The 18085-nt window shown below is 37.5% G+C and overlaps 2 protein-coding genes and 1 long non-coding RNA gene across 3 annotated transcripts in view; 1 reads left to right on the forward strand and 2 right to left on the reverse strand.

The window, feature by feature from the left end:
* The window catches only part of LOC134677080 (protein seele), a 222735-nt gene that overhangs the window by 109737 nt on the left and 94913 nt on the right, over positions 1 to 18085 (forward strand). The gene's annotated exons all lie outside the window — the stretch shown is intronic.
* On the reverse strand, positions 3285 to 8473 carry LOC134677167 (uncharacterized). The gene is made up of 2 exons (XR_010099993.1): positions 6002 to 8473; positions 3285 to 3858 (listed from the first exon to the last, which is right to left on the reverse strand). It is a non-coding gene; the product is annotated as an uncharacterized LOC134677167 (long non-coding RNA).
* Positions 13481 to 18085, reverse strand: part of LOC134676793 (uncharacterized) — a 122290-nt gene continuing 117685 nt past the window's right edge. The window contains exons 33-35 of the mRNA XM_063535174.1: positions 16458 to 16543; positions 15528 to 15576; positions 13481 to 14510 (exon numbers count right to left, since the gene is read on the reverse strand). Coding sequence (XP_063391244.1) covers positions 14458 to 14510; positions 15528 to 15576; positions 16458 to 16543 — 188 coding nt within the window. The 3' untranslated portion in view covers positions 13481 to 14457. The remainder of the gene's footprint in view (positions 14511 to 15527; positions 15577 to 16457; positions 16544 to 18085) is intronic.

The raw sequence follows: 18085 nt of genomic DNA on the forward strand, positions 1-18085 counted from the left end.
AATGTGTTTACGGATAAATGATTTTTAATTTTTATTGTTCCATACTGACCCATGTTCTTTTACTGATATGTGTTAAAATTGTTAAATATCAAACGGTGTCGTCAACGCCATCTAGCCGAGAATAGGCCAAAGGTAATGGCGCCATCTATTCGAGAATGACTTTTTCTTGATTTCCGAGGCACGTTTTTTTCTTAGACTTTATTTATCTTATACGGAGTTATATATATCTCTGGTATCACTAAGTACCCGTATTAATACGTAAGGTATAGGATATTGCGTTAGACCCTAAATCCCTGTAGGTCAGGAAATGAATGCTCAAAAAACGTTGTAGAGGGAAATGCTAGGAACACAATTTTTGACTCCGTAACTTTGTTTGGACTAGTTAGAAGGTGAACATATCAAAAGTCCCCGGCTGTAGCCCCGCTGCTGGGGGGTAGAGGGGGGTAAGAAGGTCGAATTTTTCGGTTTTTCATTGATATCTTGGAAACTTTGCGTCTTAGCGACATTACTACTAAGACAAACCGAAAGCTGATAAAATTAGTTACAAGTTTTATCCAGTCAAGTTTTTCGATATCATGAATAGTTTTTGAGATACCCGCTCTTGAAAGTTTATTTAGGGATTTTAATTTTATCTTGATATCTACGTCAGTGAAGCTGTTAGGCCATGTTTGGTATCATTTTCGTATAAATCGGGGGTGCTGAATTCATTTATGGTATCATATTGACACCATTCCAAAGTAAAACCAAAATTTAAAAATAAATATTTTTTTAAATCCCTCTTCACGCTTAAACCGCTGAACCAATTTTGTTGAGATTTGGTATAGAAATAGTTTAAATCTCGACACACGACATAGGATAGTTTTTATAACCAAAAGCATCTTTTGAGGGTGTGAAAAGTGGGGTGGAAGTTTGTATGGGGAGTCAATAACCGCTGAACCGGTTTAGATGAAATTTAGGACGGAATACATCTGTGATTTCGATGAAAGTGATACCAAACATGACTTCAAACCTTACCTTGAGCAGTATTAACCTCAGGAATTCAGTTTCGTCGACGAAGTTGAATTCCCCCCATACTCCATTTCACAACTTTAAAGGATGATTATTGAGATAAAAAGTATCTTATGTCCTGTCTTGGGACTCGAAATATCTGTATACCAAATTTCAATTAAATCGGTTGAGCGGTTTAAGCGTGAAGAGGAATTAAAAAAAAAAGGTATTTGTTTAAAGTTTATATGTTTTTTCTTAGGAATGGTGTCAATGTGATACCAAAACTGAATTCAGCACCCCCGATTTATACGAAAATGATACCAAACACGGTCTAGCAGCGTCACTAATGTAGATATCAAGATAAAATTGAAAGCCCTAAATAAACTTTCAAGAGCGGATATCTCAAAAACTATTCAACATATCGAAAAACTTGACAGAATAAAACTTGTAACAAATTTTATCAGCTTTTAGTTTGTCTTAGTAGTCATGTCGCTAAGACGCAAAATTTCCAAGATATAAGTGAAAAATCGAAAAATGAGACCTTCTTTCCCCCCTCTACCCCCCAGCACCGGGGCTACGGCCGGGGACTTTTGATATGTTCACCTCCTAACTTGTCCAAACAAAGTTACGTAGTCAAAAATTGTGTTCCTAACATTTCCCTCTATAACTTCTTATTGCTTGGCCTACTGAATAAATTAATAATACCTGCCCTGAATAAATGTATAGATGTCGACAGGGCACTTAAGGTAAATAAATATGTTAAGTTGTTGTTAAAGATATTCTTGTATAAAATCTACCGCGGATGGAGTATCGAGACAAACCTTACTGGTTTATCGATACTTTTGTAATTAAGTTAAGATATTGTGTTGTAATTACCTGAATAATAAATAAATAAAAATAAATAAATGAGTTAAATGCACGAATTTTATAGACCTAAACTGAAAATCGTAATTCTATACCAAAAAAAGTAAGACAGTGTTGCCACTGTAATTATTTGTTTGTAAAATAGTAAATTCCTTTTTATTAATAAACACGCTAAGATAATTTATTAATTGGTAATTTTACACCTACGATTTAAAAAAGTACTTAATTTACTTATTTTTACATAAATACTAGACGCGCTAGTAAAAAGTGGCAACATTGTCTTAGTTTTTTTGGTCTTGAATTACGATTTTCAGTAGTCTGAAAAAAAAAAGAGTATTAATTAAAAAGTGGCAATACTGTAGTGTCGTCACATTTTCTTATATTTATACATTTGAATTGATTCGTAGTCGACATCTAGCGTCAAATAGCGGAATATATCCGTACTGCTAGTCGACAATAGATGTCGCGGCGAACAAAACTCTAATGCACAACAATGTCCAGCTAATATTATAACCGGAATACTTGAAACTCTATTTTCAACTCCTTCTGCTTCTAATATTAGTTGTTAATTGTTTTAGCAGTACATGTTTCGTTAGTAGCGACACTTATGCCATCTAGTGTCAAGTAGCGGTACTGATAGTTCCGCTACTTGACGTTAGATTGTTGACTACGAAATAACGCGCGTAAATTGAATAACACCGGCATCTAGTGACCTCTATAAATTCACTTTTTGCCACCACAATGGAAACATTGTCACAGTGCTGCGATCTCAGCGCCACCTATTCAAACTGTTAATACCAAATTACTTTGTCACGTAGCGACATCTAGTGTCGAGTAGAATGATTAAATGAATGAAACTAGAAAGATTAATGCAAACGCCAGTAGCTCACATCACAGGTTTAGTAGGGCGAATAGTTCTTATGAATGTCCATAGATGGCTCTAGAGAGTTTAAGACGAGTTCATAACCTTTTCGACGCCATGTCAAACAAAATCTGTCACTCGGACGCCAGGACACGTCTCCGAATTGTGAAAACTGAAATTGAACTTTATGCATTTGCACGTAGATCCATGTTGCTCTGTGGTCAGTGACGGATTAATACGTCTTTGGCGTTGGGCCTGCGGTTCGGATATATCCGTCTTTGGCGTCGAAAAGGTTAACCCTCGATCTATATGGCACAATTTAGATGCCGGTATTTAAGATGGGAGTAGGTACCAGTGGCGGCGCGTCCATAAAAGCCGATTCCCACCGGCTTGCCTGTTTTTGGACGTTTGAGCAGAGTTGTAAAGGAAATATGTAAGCCAAATTAGCCCCGGCTTGCCTATGGATATGTTTGACGCGCCGCCACTGGCAGGTACGCTCTTAAAGGTATCAGTGTAAAGACATCCTAACCTAGGTTGGTAATATGACACTTTTATAATAAAAAACATGACATACGCTAAAATCTTTAATATTAACAATTATATACTCTCTACACGTTACAATAAACTTCCATATAAATTACCGCTCTACGGACGTTGCTTACAATTTGACAGTCGAACTGTCAACTGTCACGACAGTTTGTAGCGCGGCGGAGCGACTTGACAAGCTGTCAAATACAAATATTCAGGATTTACCCCCCCCTTATTCATATAACTTAACAAAGCACTATTCATTTTGTATGGATCGCCACAAAACTGCTTAAAACTTATTTAGGAAAATACGTTTTTAGGGTTCTATTTTTATGTACGGAACCCTCGTAGGGCGACTCCAACTCACACTTGTCCGGCTTTTTTTCAATTAATAAGCTTGTCATTCTTATTTCTAACTTTCGGAAAAATAAGAAAATCCCTTAAACACGGGTAAGTTTCCAAACGTTCTTGGTCTAACTCTACAATTTTGTGTGGCCTTACCCTTACAATGATAATTATGTTCGTTCTTACTGGAATTAGTAAGATCGAATTCAAAAATTGATGATTATCATCATAACATGGATTATGATAGTAACATTTATCGTGGTTGCATCAACCTTAAGGTGGTTCGCCTAGGTTACTCAAAACTTAACTCTCGCTAGATGGCACCACTTTTGCAAAATTTCAGATTTTATTTTTTTGTGAAATGGTCTTGGTATTTGTATACTTAAAAGTATGTTTCGCGCACTCTTTAAGTAAATATTGAACTATTAAAATAAACATTGAATACTTCATTGTGCAAAAACCACCTTTTTAATTCGACGGAGTGTTGCTGTCACGCTTTTTCCTACTATTACTCACACATGCAAACAGTGTTTCCGTGATCCTTGTAGTAGACAATTTCACACAACGTAAGTATGTTGCAATAGCGTAACGGTATGTTCGTGGAAATACGTGCAAGAGGATTGGGGTTCAAGACTGGTGCGAGTAGGTAATTTCTTTTTGTTTCTCCTTTGTGTTATCTTACCTTTAAACGAGCAATTATTAGATATATAATTATTTATTTATATATTTGGATGGTATCAGAAACGGCTCTAACGATTTGATGAAATTTGCTATAAGGGGTTTGATCTCTTAGCTAGGTCTATGAGAAAACGCGCATTTTTGAGTTATTGTTTTGTAAGCTTTGGTCGGTCTCCCAGATATTCAATCTCCGCTTGGCAACTAATCCCAGAATTGGCATGCGCACTAGTTTTTACGAAAGCGACTGCCCTGACCTTCCAACCCAGAGAGTAAACTTATTTGGATTAGTCCGGTTTCCTCACATTGTTTTCTTTCACCGAAAAATAGGTATCGGTGTATAAATAGGTATCAAATGCTATTTCGTACAAAAGTTCGAAAAATCATTGGTACGAGCCGGGGTTAGAACCCACGACCTCCGAATTGCTTTCCGCTAGGCCAGCAGCGCTTCCCCCACATACTCAGTGTTATCAGGTTTTTTAAAAATCAAAAACGATTACTTATGAAAGCAGAAGAATATAAATGATCGTATTAGATTTATAATTGTTACATATTTGCCGTAACTTATTTTTAAAATGTGTTTTTCAATTAAAAGACACGTCAAGATTGTTTACCTTATTTCTACGTAATGCTAAAAAAAAAACAAACTATAATAATAATTGTGTTTTTCATTCATAGACAAAATCCATTATTTTTAACCACAGGAAATTTTATACACTTCTTTTTAGGGTACCGTACCCGTAAAGGGTAAAACGGGACCCTATTACTAAGACTTCGCTGTCCGTCCGTCCGTCCGTCCGTCCGTCCGTCTGTCACCAGGCTGTATCTCACGAACCGTAATAGCTAGACAGTTGAAATTTTCACAGATGATGTATTTCTGTTGCCGCTATAACAACAAATACTAAAAACAGAATAAAATAAAGATTTGAATGGGGCTCCCATACAACAAACGTGATTTTTGACCAAAGTTAAGCAACGTCGGGAGTGGTCAGTACTTGGATGGGTGACCGTTTTTTTTTTGCTTTTTTTGTTTTTTTTTTTTTTGCATTATGGCACGGAACCCTTCGTGCGCGAGTCCGAATCGCACTTGCCCGGTTTTTATTGCAGTGAGGATGTCCTGATTGTAAAAATCAGAGAGATTAGGTAGAGTATAATATCTAATTATTTTTGTAAAAATAAAAGAATACGTGTAGCCCATACTTAATAATCGATTTATGATAATAAGAAAAATTAAATAAAAATAAAAAAAACAATACGAAATTTAGGTGTAACAAAAATACAAAAAGTTATGTTCCAGCATACAATGACTGGGGATCGAACCGGGAATCTTCCGTTTGCAAGCAAAAAAGCGACTGTTTGCATAACACGCCATGATAGTTCTTAGCTAAGCTGACGAACTTCTCGCTTAGGTCAATTAACTACCTGTCAAATATCAGTGTCAACAAAATTGCACTAAACATGACGGCACTCCAAATTCGAGCCGTGGTCAGCCCGGCAACGTCGGAAATGGTATGGCAACGTCGCAAATGTATCTGTACACGACATTTGTGACACACACATACGTAAAATTGATGAAAAGTTAACTATGATGTTTGCATGATTTCTGTATGAAACATTGTTTTCCTGTTAATTTCGCGCAAACGAATATTCGAAAGAAGATAAATGCGGAAATATTTGTGTACTAATAGTGTGTAGTTACTTAATGAGCTTTGATTGAATTTTGTATGAAAAGCGAACCACCTTAAGTAAACTACGGAGAACAAACGATAGCGTCATCTAAACGACAAGCAGCGCCATCTAGTGACAATTGTTGCAACAAAAAAAGGGCAGTCACTAGGGTGGTTTAAAAAACATTTTTTTCCGACGGGGCGGGGAAATAAGGGGATTATTTTGTTACACTTATTAAGCTGATAAAATACACCAAGTTTCGTAATTTCATCTCAACTACAAGGGGGTGCTCAACCACTTCGAAAATTTTGTATGTTGTATGAAAACCAAAAAAAAACAAGTATTTATTATTCAGAATTTTATTTAAGTATCTGTTTTCACATTATTTGCACATGTGATTTATAAGTTTTAAAGTAGAAAAACATATTTATTTCTATTTTTTATAATTTTTCAAAAGTAAGATTTTTAGAATTTCACCTAAAAAAATCATAAAAAATAGAAATATAAATGGTTTTTCGCCAAATAACTTTTAAATCACACTTTTAAATAATGTGAAAACTACTACTTACATAAAACTCAAAAAAATAATAACTTGATTTTTTTGGATTTCATACAACTTTGAAAAATTTCAAAGTGTTTGAGCACCCCCTTGTAGTTGAGATAAGATTACAAAATTTGGCATATTTAGTCAACAGAACAAGTGTAACAAAATGAGAGGGTGCCGCTTCTTCTAGCTGGAGTTTGAATTTTTCCCATACAAACATGAACCACCCTAAGTTCGTTTTTTTAGCATTAGAAATTAGGTAAACAATCTTGATGTGTCTTTTAATTGAAAAACACATTTTAAAAATAAGTTACTGCAAATATGTAACAATTATGAATCTATTACGATCATTTATATTCTTCTGCTTTCATAAGTAATAGTTTTTGAATTTTAAAAAGCGTTTTTCAATTAAAAGACATATCAAGATCGCTTACCTTCTTGCAAGTTCTTTCTAATGCTAAAAAAAACGAACTATAGTAGTCACACCCGTCGCTCTAAAAAAGTTGTCTCCAGAATCTCGCGAACTATATTGACAAGTCAATTTGCACAAATACGAATACCACAGCTTAAATAGCCAGTGCTGTTCACACATAAGACTAGGAATCCTCTAGACGGAGCTTAGGGGCTGTCCATAAATTACGTAATCGATTTTTGACTATTTTTGACCCCCCCCCCCCCTATAATCATCCAAAAATCATGCATCAAATGACCCCATTTCCTCCTACTTCAAGCTACCGTCATCCGATGTCCAGACCCCCCCCTAATTTGAAATGACGTAATTTATGAATAGCCCCTTAGAGCAATAGGCTACATTCCTACTAGTAAAATCAGCTTTATTTTTAGAACTGTCAAAACGATTTGCTAATATGGAATTTATATGAAAACTAATGTAGTGACGTCACAGTCAACTCACCTACTTTTTATATTTCAATCCGATATATTAAATAGAAATAGTGCTTTAAAATAACTGCTGCCTATGTTTTTCTGATTATTATCTGGCCTTTATTCCGTGTACGGTGTGAAATAACTTATTTTAAGTAGAGGAAACATCCCTATTATTTCATGAAACCGATGCTGCCAAAAATACAGGGGTGCGGGGGACGAGGTGAGCGAGTCCCGTGCCGTGATTGGTCCGTTCAAAGACACGGGCGTCACACAAGGACACTTTCGACTCGGACATGGAGTAAAATTACCGTACGCGTGGCAGAGGGGGTAGCGCGACTAGCGCGACTATGCTCAGTCTGGAGGATGTTTTGTCTGTGGCACCGCCTGAATATTTATAAACTAAATAACTCAAAATCACATATTTGTAATTCTAGCTTGTCAAGTAGCCCAAGCGCGAGTGAAGCAACACACAATAGAAACTTACAGAAACAATATGCATGCCGACAAGAGTGATTTTGTAAGCGAAATATTTTGTGATGTACTATAATGTAAGGAGGTGTTCACACTGTAAGGTCAACCTTTACTGCCACAAATCTATCTTATAGGTATATTGTTGGTTGTATATTTCTATAGTCAGACCAAGCTAAGTCGGGTCTGCTTGGCAACTAATCCCGAGAATTGCCCAAAACTTTTTTATGTGGCTTTCACCAGAGAAGCCCCTTACCCCCCTTCCCCTTCTCACATGGAAAGCCAAAAGTGCCACAACGCTCTAAAATCTTTTTTAATTCTGCCCCACACATAATTGGACCTTTTGACATATTTAATATTTTGTACAATAACATGGTACTTACATCATAACTATACAGATGTGCATAATTGTTTTCCATCGTATTTTCTCGGAAACGTTCGTATTTTTCATGCTACTTCAGTCCTCAGTACTTTTTGTACCGAGACTGACTGAAATAGCAAGACACGTTCGTAAGTTTCCGTGAGAATACGATGGAAAATAATTATGCGCTACATATGTATAGTACATATATGTCGGCACGCATAAGACATCTGTAATTAAAGGGGCCCACTGATTAACAGTCCGCCGCACGGTATCGGCCTGTCACTTGTTCGGAACTGTCAAAATTTTGTTCTAACTGACAGGCCGATACCGTCCGGCGGACTGTTAATCAGTGGGCCCCTTAAAACGGAGACAAAATAACTATTATGATAGGTTTGACAACTATTTTACAGGATGAAAGTATTTCTTATTGCTTATGGAGACAATCACTTATATACTTGTATATGTCTGCAAATTGCCTGTATTTTATTTTATAATATATATTTTACTTAATCAATATTTTTAAAGGTAAAACCATTAAAAAATTAAGTACAACATTGAATTGTAAAAACTAACATTTGTTTGAAGAGTTCAAACTTTTCATTATAACACAAGCAAAGCCGCAGGCATGTACTAGTATAATATATAACAGATTTCTTGTACTTGTAGACTAAACTAGATATTAATTAAAAAACAACATCACGTTTCCTTAGTGCGCTTAAAATGTCCAAGCTTCTCTAAGAGTTTCATAGATGGCGCTAATATCAAGAGTTGTAACGTAAAATTATTTGAATTTTTTTTGTATCCAGTTTTGATAGTTTGGCCATGGATGCTAGAATACAAAAGATATGCCACTTTCGCAATTTCATTTCCATAATATAAGCGTTGAAATCATACTTACATCTGTATTTCAGTTAAGATAGGTAATAATAAAGACAGTGACAGAATTAGTGCAAGTGTTATTTTAAACGTCAAACTTCTATGAAATTATGACGTATAAATAACACTTGCAGTTTATGCTATCAAAATCGCTGCAGAGTTATCTTGGTCTAACTCTAGCCCATCGCTTTCGCCAAATAGCCTTGTTAATTTTAGATTCCATCAACTCTTAATAGTCCTTACACCCTGGCGGGTGCTGCCTCTGCGTGCGTCACATGACACGGGCAAGGGCAGCATCCGCTCGGTGTACCCCTTACATCTCATTAAAGTTTCAAAAGGACCTCTACGTGTTGGCTCTGGCTCCGCGAACGCCTCCCATAAGTCCGGAACACCATTGTTCCCTGATGGGTCGGATAGATCAGATGTACAGTCTATATTAAGTCATAACGTCATTTGTGCGTGTTTTTTTATACTTTGAGTGAGATTAACAGTCTATATTAGTTACTTATCTCAACTTTTAACCGAATATTAACATTAATTGCCAATAGTTTTGTAGATATAGCCATGCTATGCCCAAAAACGGTGCCATATCTCTTGTATTCTGACATCTGCGATGCTGACAGACATAATTACAGATAGGTAGGAGGACCCGAGGTCCTAGAAATAGGTCAGAGGTCTAGACTTACGACAAATAAAGTTATAAAAGCAATGATATTGTATTTATAAAACTTACAGTAAACTGACAAGGCGTCTCTGTTGAGTTTATATCGATTTTATTTTCGAATGAAATCATCACATATTAATTTTATTTTTACGTAAATCAAAATCATACACATAAACGATGAAGTGTCATCTAAATACATTGATACTTCGTCGTTAATTTAATAGTCAACAATAGTTAGAAATAACGTCAAGTAAATTAATTATATCATTATTATGTTGTATCGTTGTAAATTTATTTTCACCACACCAGCTCGGAAAGGCTTACTTTGCACTTCAAAAACTGATAGCAAAGTTGCATTTTATTCACATGTGAGGCAAAGTAATCAAATGCAAATTTTGAGTTGTTTTCTTATGTTTTCTGGTAGAATTGACTTTTAAATGATGATTTTGGATGATAAATATTTAATAACATTCATTTGGATTTGATTTGGTTTGATTTTGTTTGATATTTTACATTTAATATTTGCTTCGGGTTGGTGTGTTGAAAAATTTTGTGTTTCACTCGGGGACAAATTTTGTTTAACCCTCGTGCTTTGAAATCCTCGCAACGCTCAAGATTCCATTATTCGAACCAGTCGCTACGCTCGTGGTTCAGTTTTGGAATCTTTCGCTTGCTCGGGTATCAATATTAGCAAGAGCGGTTAAACAATAACTTTGCCCCCTTGTAAAACAAATAACTATTAATTTTGAACTAGACTTACATCGAACGGGATATGGAGCGAGATCTGGGGGCACGGCAGTGCCCGGGGGCACTCGTCATTATACTCCCCTCCTCCTCCTCCTTATGTCGTCTGAAGAAGCTTTGGCTTTCCAATCAGCGTGATCTGGTTAAGTACTAACCTTTATTTCTACTTTAAACTTGTATATATATATATATATATATATATATATATATATATATATATATATATATATTGTATTGTATTGTATGTATGCTAGTATGTATTTTATGTATTTTATTCGATAATATTATTTATGTATTTTATGAGTTGACAATACGTTAGTTTACTTTTTCTAAATATTACTGTACATCCCGTAAGTTTGTCTATCTGACCTGACTGGAGTTTTCCTCTCATCTAATCGAAGGTTAGCTGGAAGAGATCCCTTATAGGGATAAGTTCGCCTTTGTACTTCCATTACTGTAATTTATTTTTGTAAACCTGTGTTGTGTACAATAAAGTGATTACTACTACTACTACTACTATTATACGTATTAAAAATTAAAGATATCTTATTCATACGGTTTAACACCCCCTGGCACTGATTAAAATAACCGACTTGGTTTCACATAACATCTCAAAACTTTTTTGTAGTAGAACAATTACACTGCGAGACTTGCATCTTTTTACATGTAATGTTTTTGATGGGACTACCTTTTACCCTTGAACAAGATGCATGTAACTGCGTCGAAATATCGGGAGCTCGAAAACAATACGAAAAGTAATCACGGTTCATATCCCGGTCGATATGTCGGCGGCCGATCGTAAGATCAGGCATATCGTGAAATTCCTAGGCATATCGTGAAACGTGAAAATCTTTGACTCGTTCCCTGCCACGCGGGGCTCCTATTTCCGGGCAGTTTGCCCTTCGGGCATCTAAAGCAACCTAACGAACCTATCCTACCTATAAGTATATTGGTTTAATGTGACTATCCTCCGCCGCTAGGCCGCCGACATATGTAAGTCTAGTGAAACTAACCGTGAATCATTCAAAACTAACTTTTGAACTAATCATGTATACAAAGTTATTGTCACCCTACAACTGTTTTATATTGCATCATGTAAATCCCTTGTCAGGTAAATGAGATGTAGGGTGACCACACATACAGAGTCTAAGCTAACTTTCCACCGATTCGAACAGAAAAAGTGAGGGAATGTCATTATAAACGTCATATTATCATGGAAATTTGAAATTAATGATGACATCCACACTTTGCCATTGCAAACCCATGCAGAGTTAGTTTGGTCCAACTTTAGTTGATATTAACACTAACAGGCGTTAAAAAACGGGTTATTTTTCAAAGACCTAATGATCTGCCCTATTCGAGGTTCGAATAGGGCAGATCGAATTTCGAACTTTAAGATACGTCAAATTAATAGATCTAGAAACGATATATATTATGGATTAGATGTGTCAGTGTCACATGTGACGTTTTTGTTTGAAGAAACGTCACGTTTGATACTGACACATCTGATTCATATCGTATCTAGATCTATTAACTGACGTATCTTAAATTTCGAATTGGGCCGTAGGTTATGGATATTAACAATAATGTCTAATTTGGGATGTTGACTCGACGATCATTGTTCCGATAGTCGTGTCAGCGAACGGTCTCATAGCGAAGAGTCTCCACCAACACCTAGAGAGACTCTCGCTGGGTGGTTGGATCAAGGGTCAGATGCAGAAGGCGGTAATTTTGGACACGGCGCGTATAGTACGTCGCTTCCTCACTCTGCGGCCCTGACCACCGGCAGCTTGGGCCCTGCCCCGCTGCCGGCGGCACCCTAGGTTAAGTTTTTTATAATGTGTTTATATGTATTTTTTATTGTTTTGTAAGTGTTTTTATATTTTACTTTTACATTCATATTATAAATGACCTAGTCTTAGAAGAAAGATAAATAAAGAAAATGTCTAATGTTACCTTTATGTTCTCAATAGAGACCCCTTGCCAAAAAAAAACTATTTTAATCATTCCGTTGTCAAAGGAAATCCGCTAACAGCCGTTACAATAAATATTAAAAAAAACATCACTATAGTCTATGCAATTTAGCTTTAAAAAATGACTAGTTCCTTTGCGATGTGAGATCTCCTTGGAGGCGATTTTCCTTTGACTTTAGGTTATTTTTAAGGCGTTCTTTAAAAATGTCCATATAAAATATTAATGCAATATTTTTTTTTTATAAAGTTAGACCAAGAAAAGTCTGCAGCGATTTCGTTAGCTCACGCAGTGTAAATGTTATTTTAAACGTCATACTTCTATGAAATTTTGACGTATAAATAACACTTGCACTGCGTGGGCTATCAAAATCGCTGCTGACTTTTCTTGGCCTAATTCAATACTAAATCAGTGGCAAACAAGCATACGGTCCGCTTAATGGTAAGCGGCAGCAACGTCTGGTCACTATACTAAGATACCCACAGTTCTTAATGTATTTTAGAATAGTGAAAATTATAGAGTGAATATGGTATAATAATATACTCCGCCTGGTACTCTCTTCCCGTCTTCTCGTGGTCACGTGACTGACACAAGCCTACGTCATCATGCGACAGCGCTATATGATAATATGCGATAGCGCTATACATAGCGGCCATGTTATTGTGACGTAGGCTTGTGTCACTCTGGGAAGAGAAGACCATGTTTTATTAGACTATGAGAGTGAGTTTTAGACGAAAATCATCAGGAAATTTACGGAGTTTTATTTAAAGAATGCCTTAAACGTACTAAACTATTGACTGTCACAATTGGCCAAGTAATATTAAGGATTATACTATTGTTTATTTATATAAGTCCCGAAATCAACCTTTATAATAAAATATAACAAGAAACATACCTATTGTTAAAGTGTACTTCTATTATGGAAAAAAACCATAAGTTGACTTAATCTATACTTTAGATTAGGTTAGATCAGCGGTCGGCAACCTGCGGCCCGCGGGCCGCATGCGGCTCGTGAACCTGTCACTTGCGGCCCGAGAGCCGCCTTGGCTATTTTGTATGTAATAGTGACAAACGACAATGTCTCGTAAAGTCATAAATGTTAACAAAGTACGGCCCGCGTCACCTCCGTTAACTACTATGTGGCCCTTGGCTGCTAAAAGGTTGCCGACCGCTGATTTAGATTAAATTACTATTTTCTGCCATGGCTTGATATTTTAGGTACATATGTAGTGCATAATTATTTTCCATCGTATTCTCACGGAAACGTACGAACGTGTCTTGCTATTTCAGTCAGTCTCGGTACAAAAAGTACTGAGGTTGACTGAAGTAGCATGACAAATACGAACGTTTCCGAGAAAATACGATGGAAAACAATTATGCACATATGTAACTTTGAACGCCACTCGTATCGTGCGCGGCGCGTCATCGTGAACCGAGTCATAGAGAAAAAAATACATAGAGTGCTAACTCCATACATCAGTTTTGGTACCGAAACGACTATTATTTTCGCAGTCGACATCTAGCATCGAGTAGCGGAATTATCAGTACTGACTACTGCTACTTGAGAAAAGATGTAGCACCGACTGAAAAGTCTAAAGCTCAACAATTTCAGCTAATATTATAAACGGATTAACCGGTACTCTATTTTCAACTCCTTCTGCTTTTAATATGAATTGTATTTGTTGTTCAATACAATTTTCGTGAGTCGCGACACTAGAGAATTCTAGTATCGAGTAGCGGTACTGATAATTCCGCTACTCGATGCTAGATGTCGACTGCGAAAATAATAGTCGTTTTGGTACCAAAACTGATGTATGGGTGAGCACTATTCTTAATACATTTCTCTATGACCGTCTCTATAACCGTGTCAAAATGTAGCCGCACGCTTCAGTTGACGTCTTTCGCGGTGAAAAGGTTAAACAATGTTACGTGTGGTAAAACAATAGTATAAGATGTATGTATGTATAAAGGCGGATCACGGGACGTGTTTGTGTGTGTGTGTGTTGGATATGTTAACGTCGTCCGTTGCGCGTGTCTGGGTGCGGCCGCCGCGGGTGGTTTAAAGCTGCGAAAATATAATCATTGTGAAAATCTGGCTTGATATAATTAATACGGGTAAATGCTATAATTAATCTTGAGAGGACCCCTGATGCTCGCGCGGGTTCGTACAGTCGCCATCAGATATATCGGCGCGGCCAAGGTGTTCACAAATATCTGAATACGCCTCTATTGTCAAGGCATTAGAGTGCGCGTTCAGATATTGTGAACACCTTGGCCGCTCCGATATATCTGATGGCGACTGTACCTGGTGCAAAGGCTGGCCATCGCTATTTAACATGGTAACGCGGCAAAGTGTGATGGGCACCTTTGCACCCGGTACAACTCGCGGAGGTCTTTTAGATTAAAATATTTTAATATTTAGATATATTTAAGTTATTTTTGTATGATTTTATATACCATTAACCTTTTGTATAAATATAATTTATTTGTTATCTGTCAAAAAAATTATACTGTATAATACGTTTAATAATCACACTTTTTAGGGTTCCGTGGCGGTGCGCGATAACTACTACTGCTATACTGAAAATCGTAATTCAAGGCCAAAAAAAGTACGACAATGTTGGCACTGCAATAATTTGTTTGTAAAATAATAAATTACTTTTTATAAATAAACACGCTAAGATGACTTATTTATTGATGATTTTACTCCTACGATTTAAAAAAAGTACTTTTATTTACTTATTTTAACATGAATACAAGACGCGCTAGTAAAAAGTGGCAACATTGTCTTACTTTTTTTGGTCTTGAATTACGATTTTCAGTTTAGACACCAAAACTGGTGTGGGCCGCATGTACTTGCAGCGACGCGGCGAAATCGCGGAGTGACCCACGCCTGCCATTAGGCCACTAGGTTAATAGAAATCGTCGGGTGACAAGCAAAAGTCACTAACTAACACCATTGAAATTATTGGACAATAAACCGTGTTGCAAGTGTAATAAAGTGCATTGTTACTTTAATTTTTTGATAGTACTTAGTGACTTTTGCTTGTCACCCGACGAAATATTCGTATAGTTTTCTTACTTGGGTGCATGGGGCCGGGGGACCGCCTGCACCAGTTCCCGGGAGACATCTGTGAATTAACCGAAAAGTTAGCGAAGGTCTCCGTTTCAACACGGGCATTTTACTTTCGTATGTCCGAAATTCTGTACAGGTAGCAATTCTTAACCGATTCTCGTGAAATTTTGTGATAGTTATAGACGCGGGTAAGATTGTCAGATTTTGGGTGTCGTTTCTGACTTTTGTATTCCTTTAACCCGTGGAACGCCCCAGTATCACAGTAGTATGGAGTTAGCATCACACGTGTGATACTAGGACGCTCCACGGGTTTGCAACGGGTCCCATATGTATACTGTATAGACAATTGGTCGCCAAAATAAATCTGATCGACTGTTACCATTTAGTAAAAGCTTGATATGTACCAAAGAGAATTTAGTATAGAGCCGGATTGTCAGTTTTTTTGTAGCGACAGTAAATTGACTGCCATCTTTCCGAGCGATGGCGCCATACTTTTGGCCTATGCTCATGTAGATGGCGACACACACCTACACATATCAGTGAAAGTACAAGGACACAGAATAAATAATAGTACATACTACGTACAGTAGACTCACTCTCTAACAAAACGCGTCCGTTACGATCAGGACATCCTCTAGGTGGCGACAGCGCCACGCGCGGCTCATGGCTAGCCACCAAAATTGGTGTGGAACGGTTGTACTTTTAGCTACCTGTAGCAATGCGACGAAATCGCGGAGTGAGCCACGCCTGACAAGTATCAAAGTCAAATGACGTTCTAAAAGTTTTAATCAGTTGTCGAATAAATGGCAGTAAATTTACTGTGACCACAAAATTTACAATGACAATAACTCTTTATACACTCTATTCTCTTTGGTAAAAGCTTTTATCTACCACTGTTGAGATATTTATGCAACAGTCAGCTCTAATGTTTAGTACCTGTCTGTGCGGTCGGCGCTTATCGTCTCTCTCGTCGCGTCGCTCGCGGTACCCCTCGCCCATATGCCGCCTGGCGTCGTGCTGGGCTGAAAAATTATACTAGACTGTAGATAAAAAAATCATTTATTCGCTTGCCACAATACACATGTTGATAAAAAATAGAAACAATAACAAATTTTTATTAGCCTGTTAGTGTGTCCCACTGCTGGGCAAAGGCCTCGCCTCTTTCCCGCCACATGGCTCTGTCTAATGCACACTCCCGCCACTCCACACAGATCTAGGTTGTCCCGCCATCTCCGTTTGGGTCTTCCTCTGCCCCGAGATCCATCCTGTGGGATCCAGTCCGTGGATACTTTGGCCCAGCGTTCTGGGTGCATTCGGCAGATGTGCCCTTCCCAATGGGACTGCAGTCCCATTTCAATAACAATACCAAAATAAAATAAGGAACAAGAAGCATCAATAAGAGGTAGGTTTGCTGTGTGCGTTGCAGTAAAACAAAAGGGTTCTGGCTCAGTAATACGCTCCACTTTTTTAATAATTCTTTTTGCTATCTTTATAGATAACTTCTAACGTAATATTTCCTCATTGTTATAGATTTTGTATATTTTTCTTAACAGTATGTAGCTAATTATAAATAATACTCGCCTGTACAATATACATGTAAAGTGCATAGAGACAAATGGAAGGTAGCTGGTACTTATAGCACAGGTTTATACCTAATTTAAGTACCAACGAAAGATCTTAGACAGATATACCTATGTAACATAACTTATGAAATTATGTATAGAATGTAACCTTTTGAGCTCAATAAACTTTATCTTATCTTATCACTTTCGGGTGAATAAGAATGTTGTTGTATACTTAAAGAGATTCTTCCATATTAGTGTGACAGTGACAGTTGCGTTTCGTTCGCTACGGAGCGTTAGCGATTGGCATGTTGTCTACGGGGCCAGATCTGATTTTATTTAGCTTGCTAAAAAGATATTCAGGGGCGTGAGAAGCAAGTTAGTAATACATATGTATGTTTAAGATTCGAAATCAACATCCAAACTCATAACGCCTTACGCTGCAGTGCTGCGCTCCATAAGGTTTTGGTGTCTAAGCTTCTTAGTAGACGTACTAAGCTACGGATCTACAAGACCGTGATCCGCCCCATTCTGATGTATGGGTGTGAGGCTTGGACACTAACACTCAAGGAGGAGAACAGCCTTTTAGTCACAGAACGTAAGGTGTTAAGGAAGATTCTGGGACCCGTCAAAAGAGACGATGGCAGTTGGAGGATCCAAAAGAATGCCGAAATAGAACACCTGATAGCCGAGCCGAACATAATAGGTGAGACCAAAGCGCATCGTCTCCGCTGGCTTGGCCATCTCGAAAGGATGGGTGAAGATCGGGCAGCCAAAAGGGCCTACTTGGGTCGACCAACTGGGCGCCGTCCTGTTGGTCGTCCTAAATACCGTTGGGCAGATAGAGTGGAGGCGGATCTCCGTGAGCTCGGCGTCGGCGAAAGCTGGAGGGATACCGCTCTGGACCGATCAAAGTGGCGTGCTCTTGTGTTGGAGGCCAAGACTCATTTTGGGTCACCGCGCCAACAAAGTAAGTAAGTATGTTTAAGATTCTAGAGATAG

This window comes from Cydia fagiglandana, chromosome 25 (genome assembly GCF_963556715.1).
Source record: "Cydia fagiglandana chromosome 25, ilCydFagi1.1, whole genome shotgun sequence".
NCBI classification, from domain to species: Eukaryota; Metazoa; Arthropoda; class Insecta; order Lepidoptera; family Tortricidae; genus Cydia; species Cydia fagiglandana.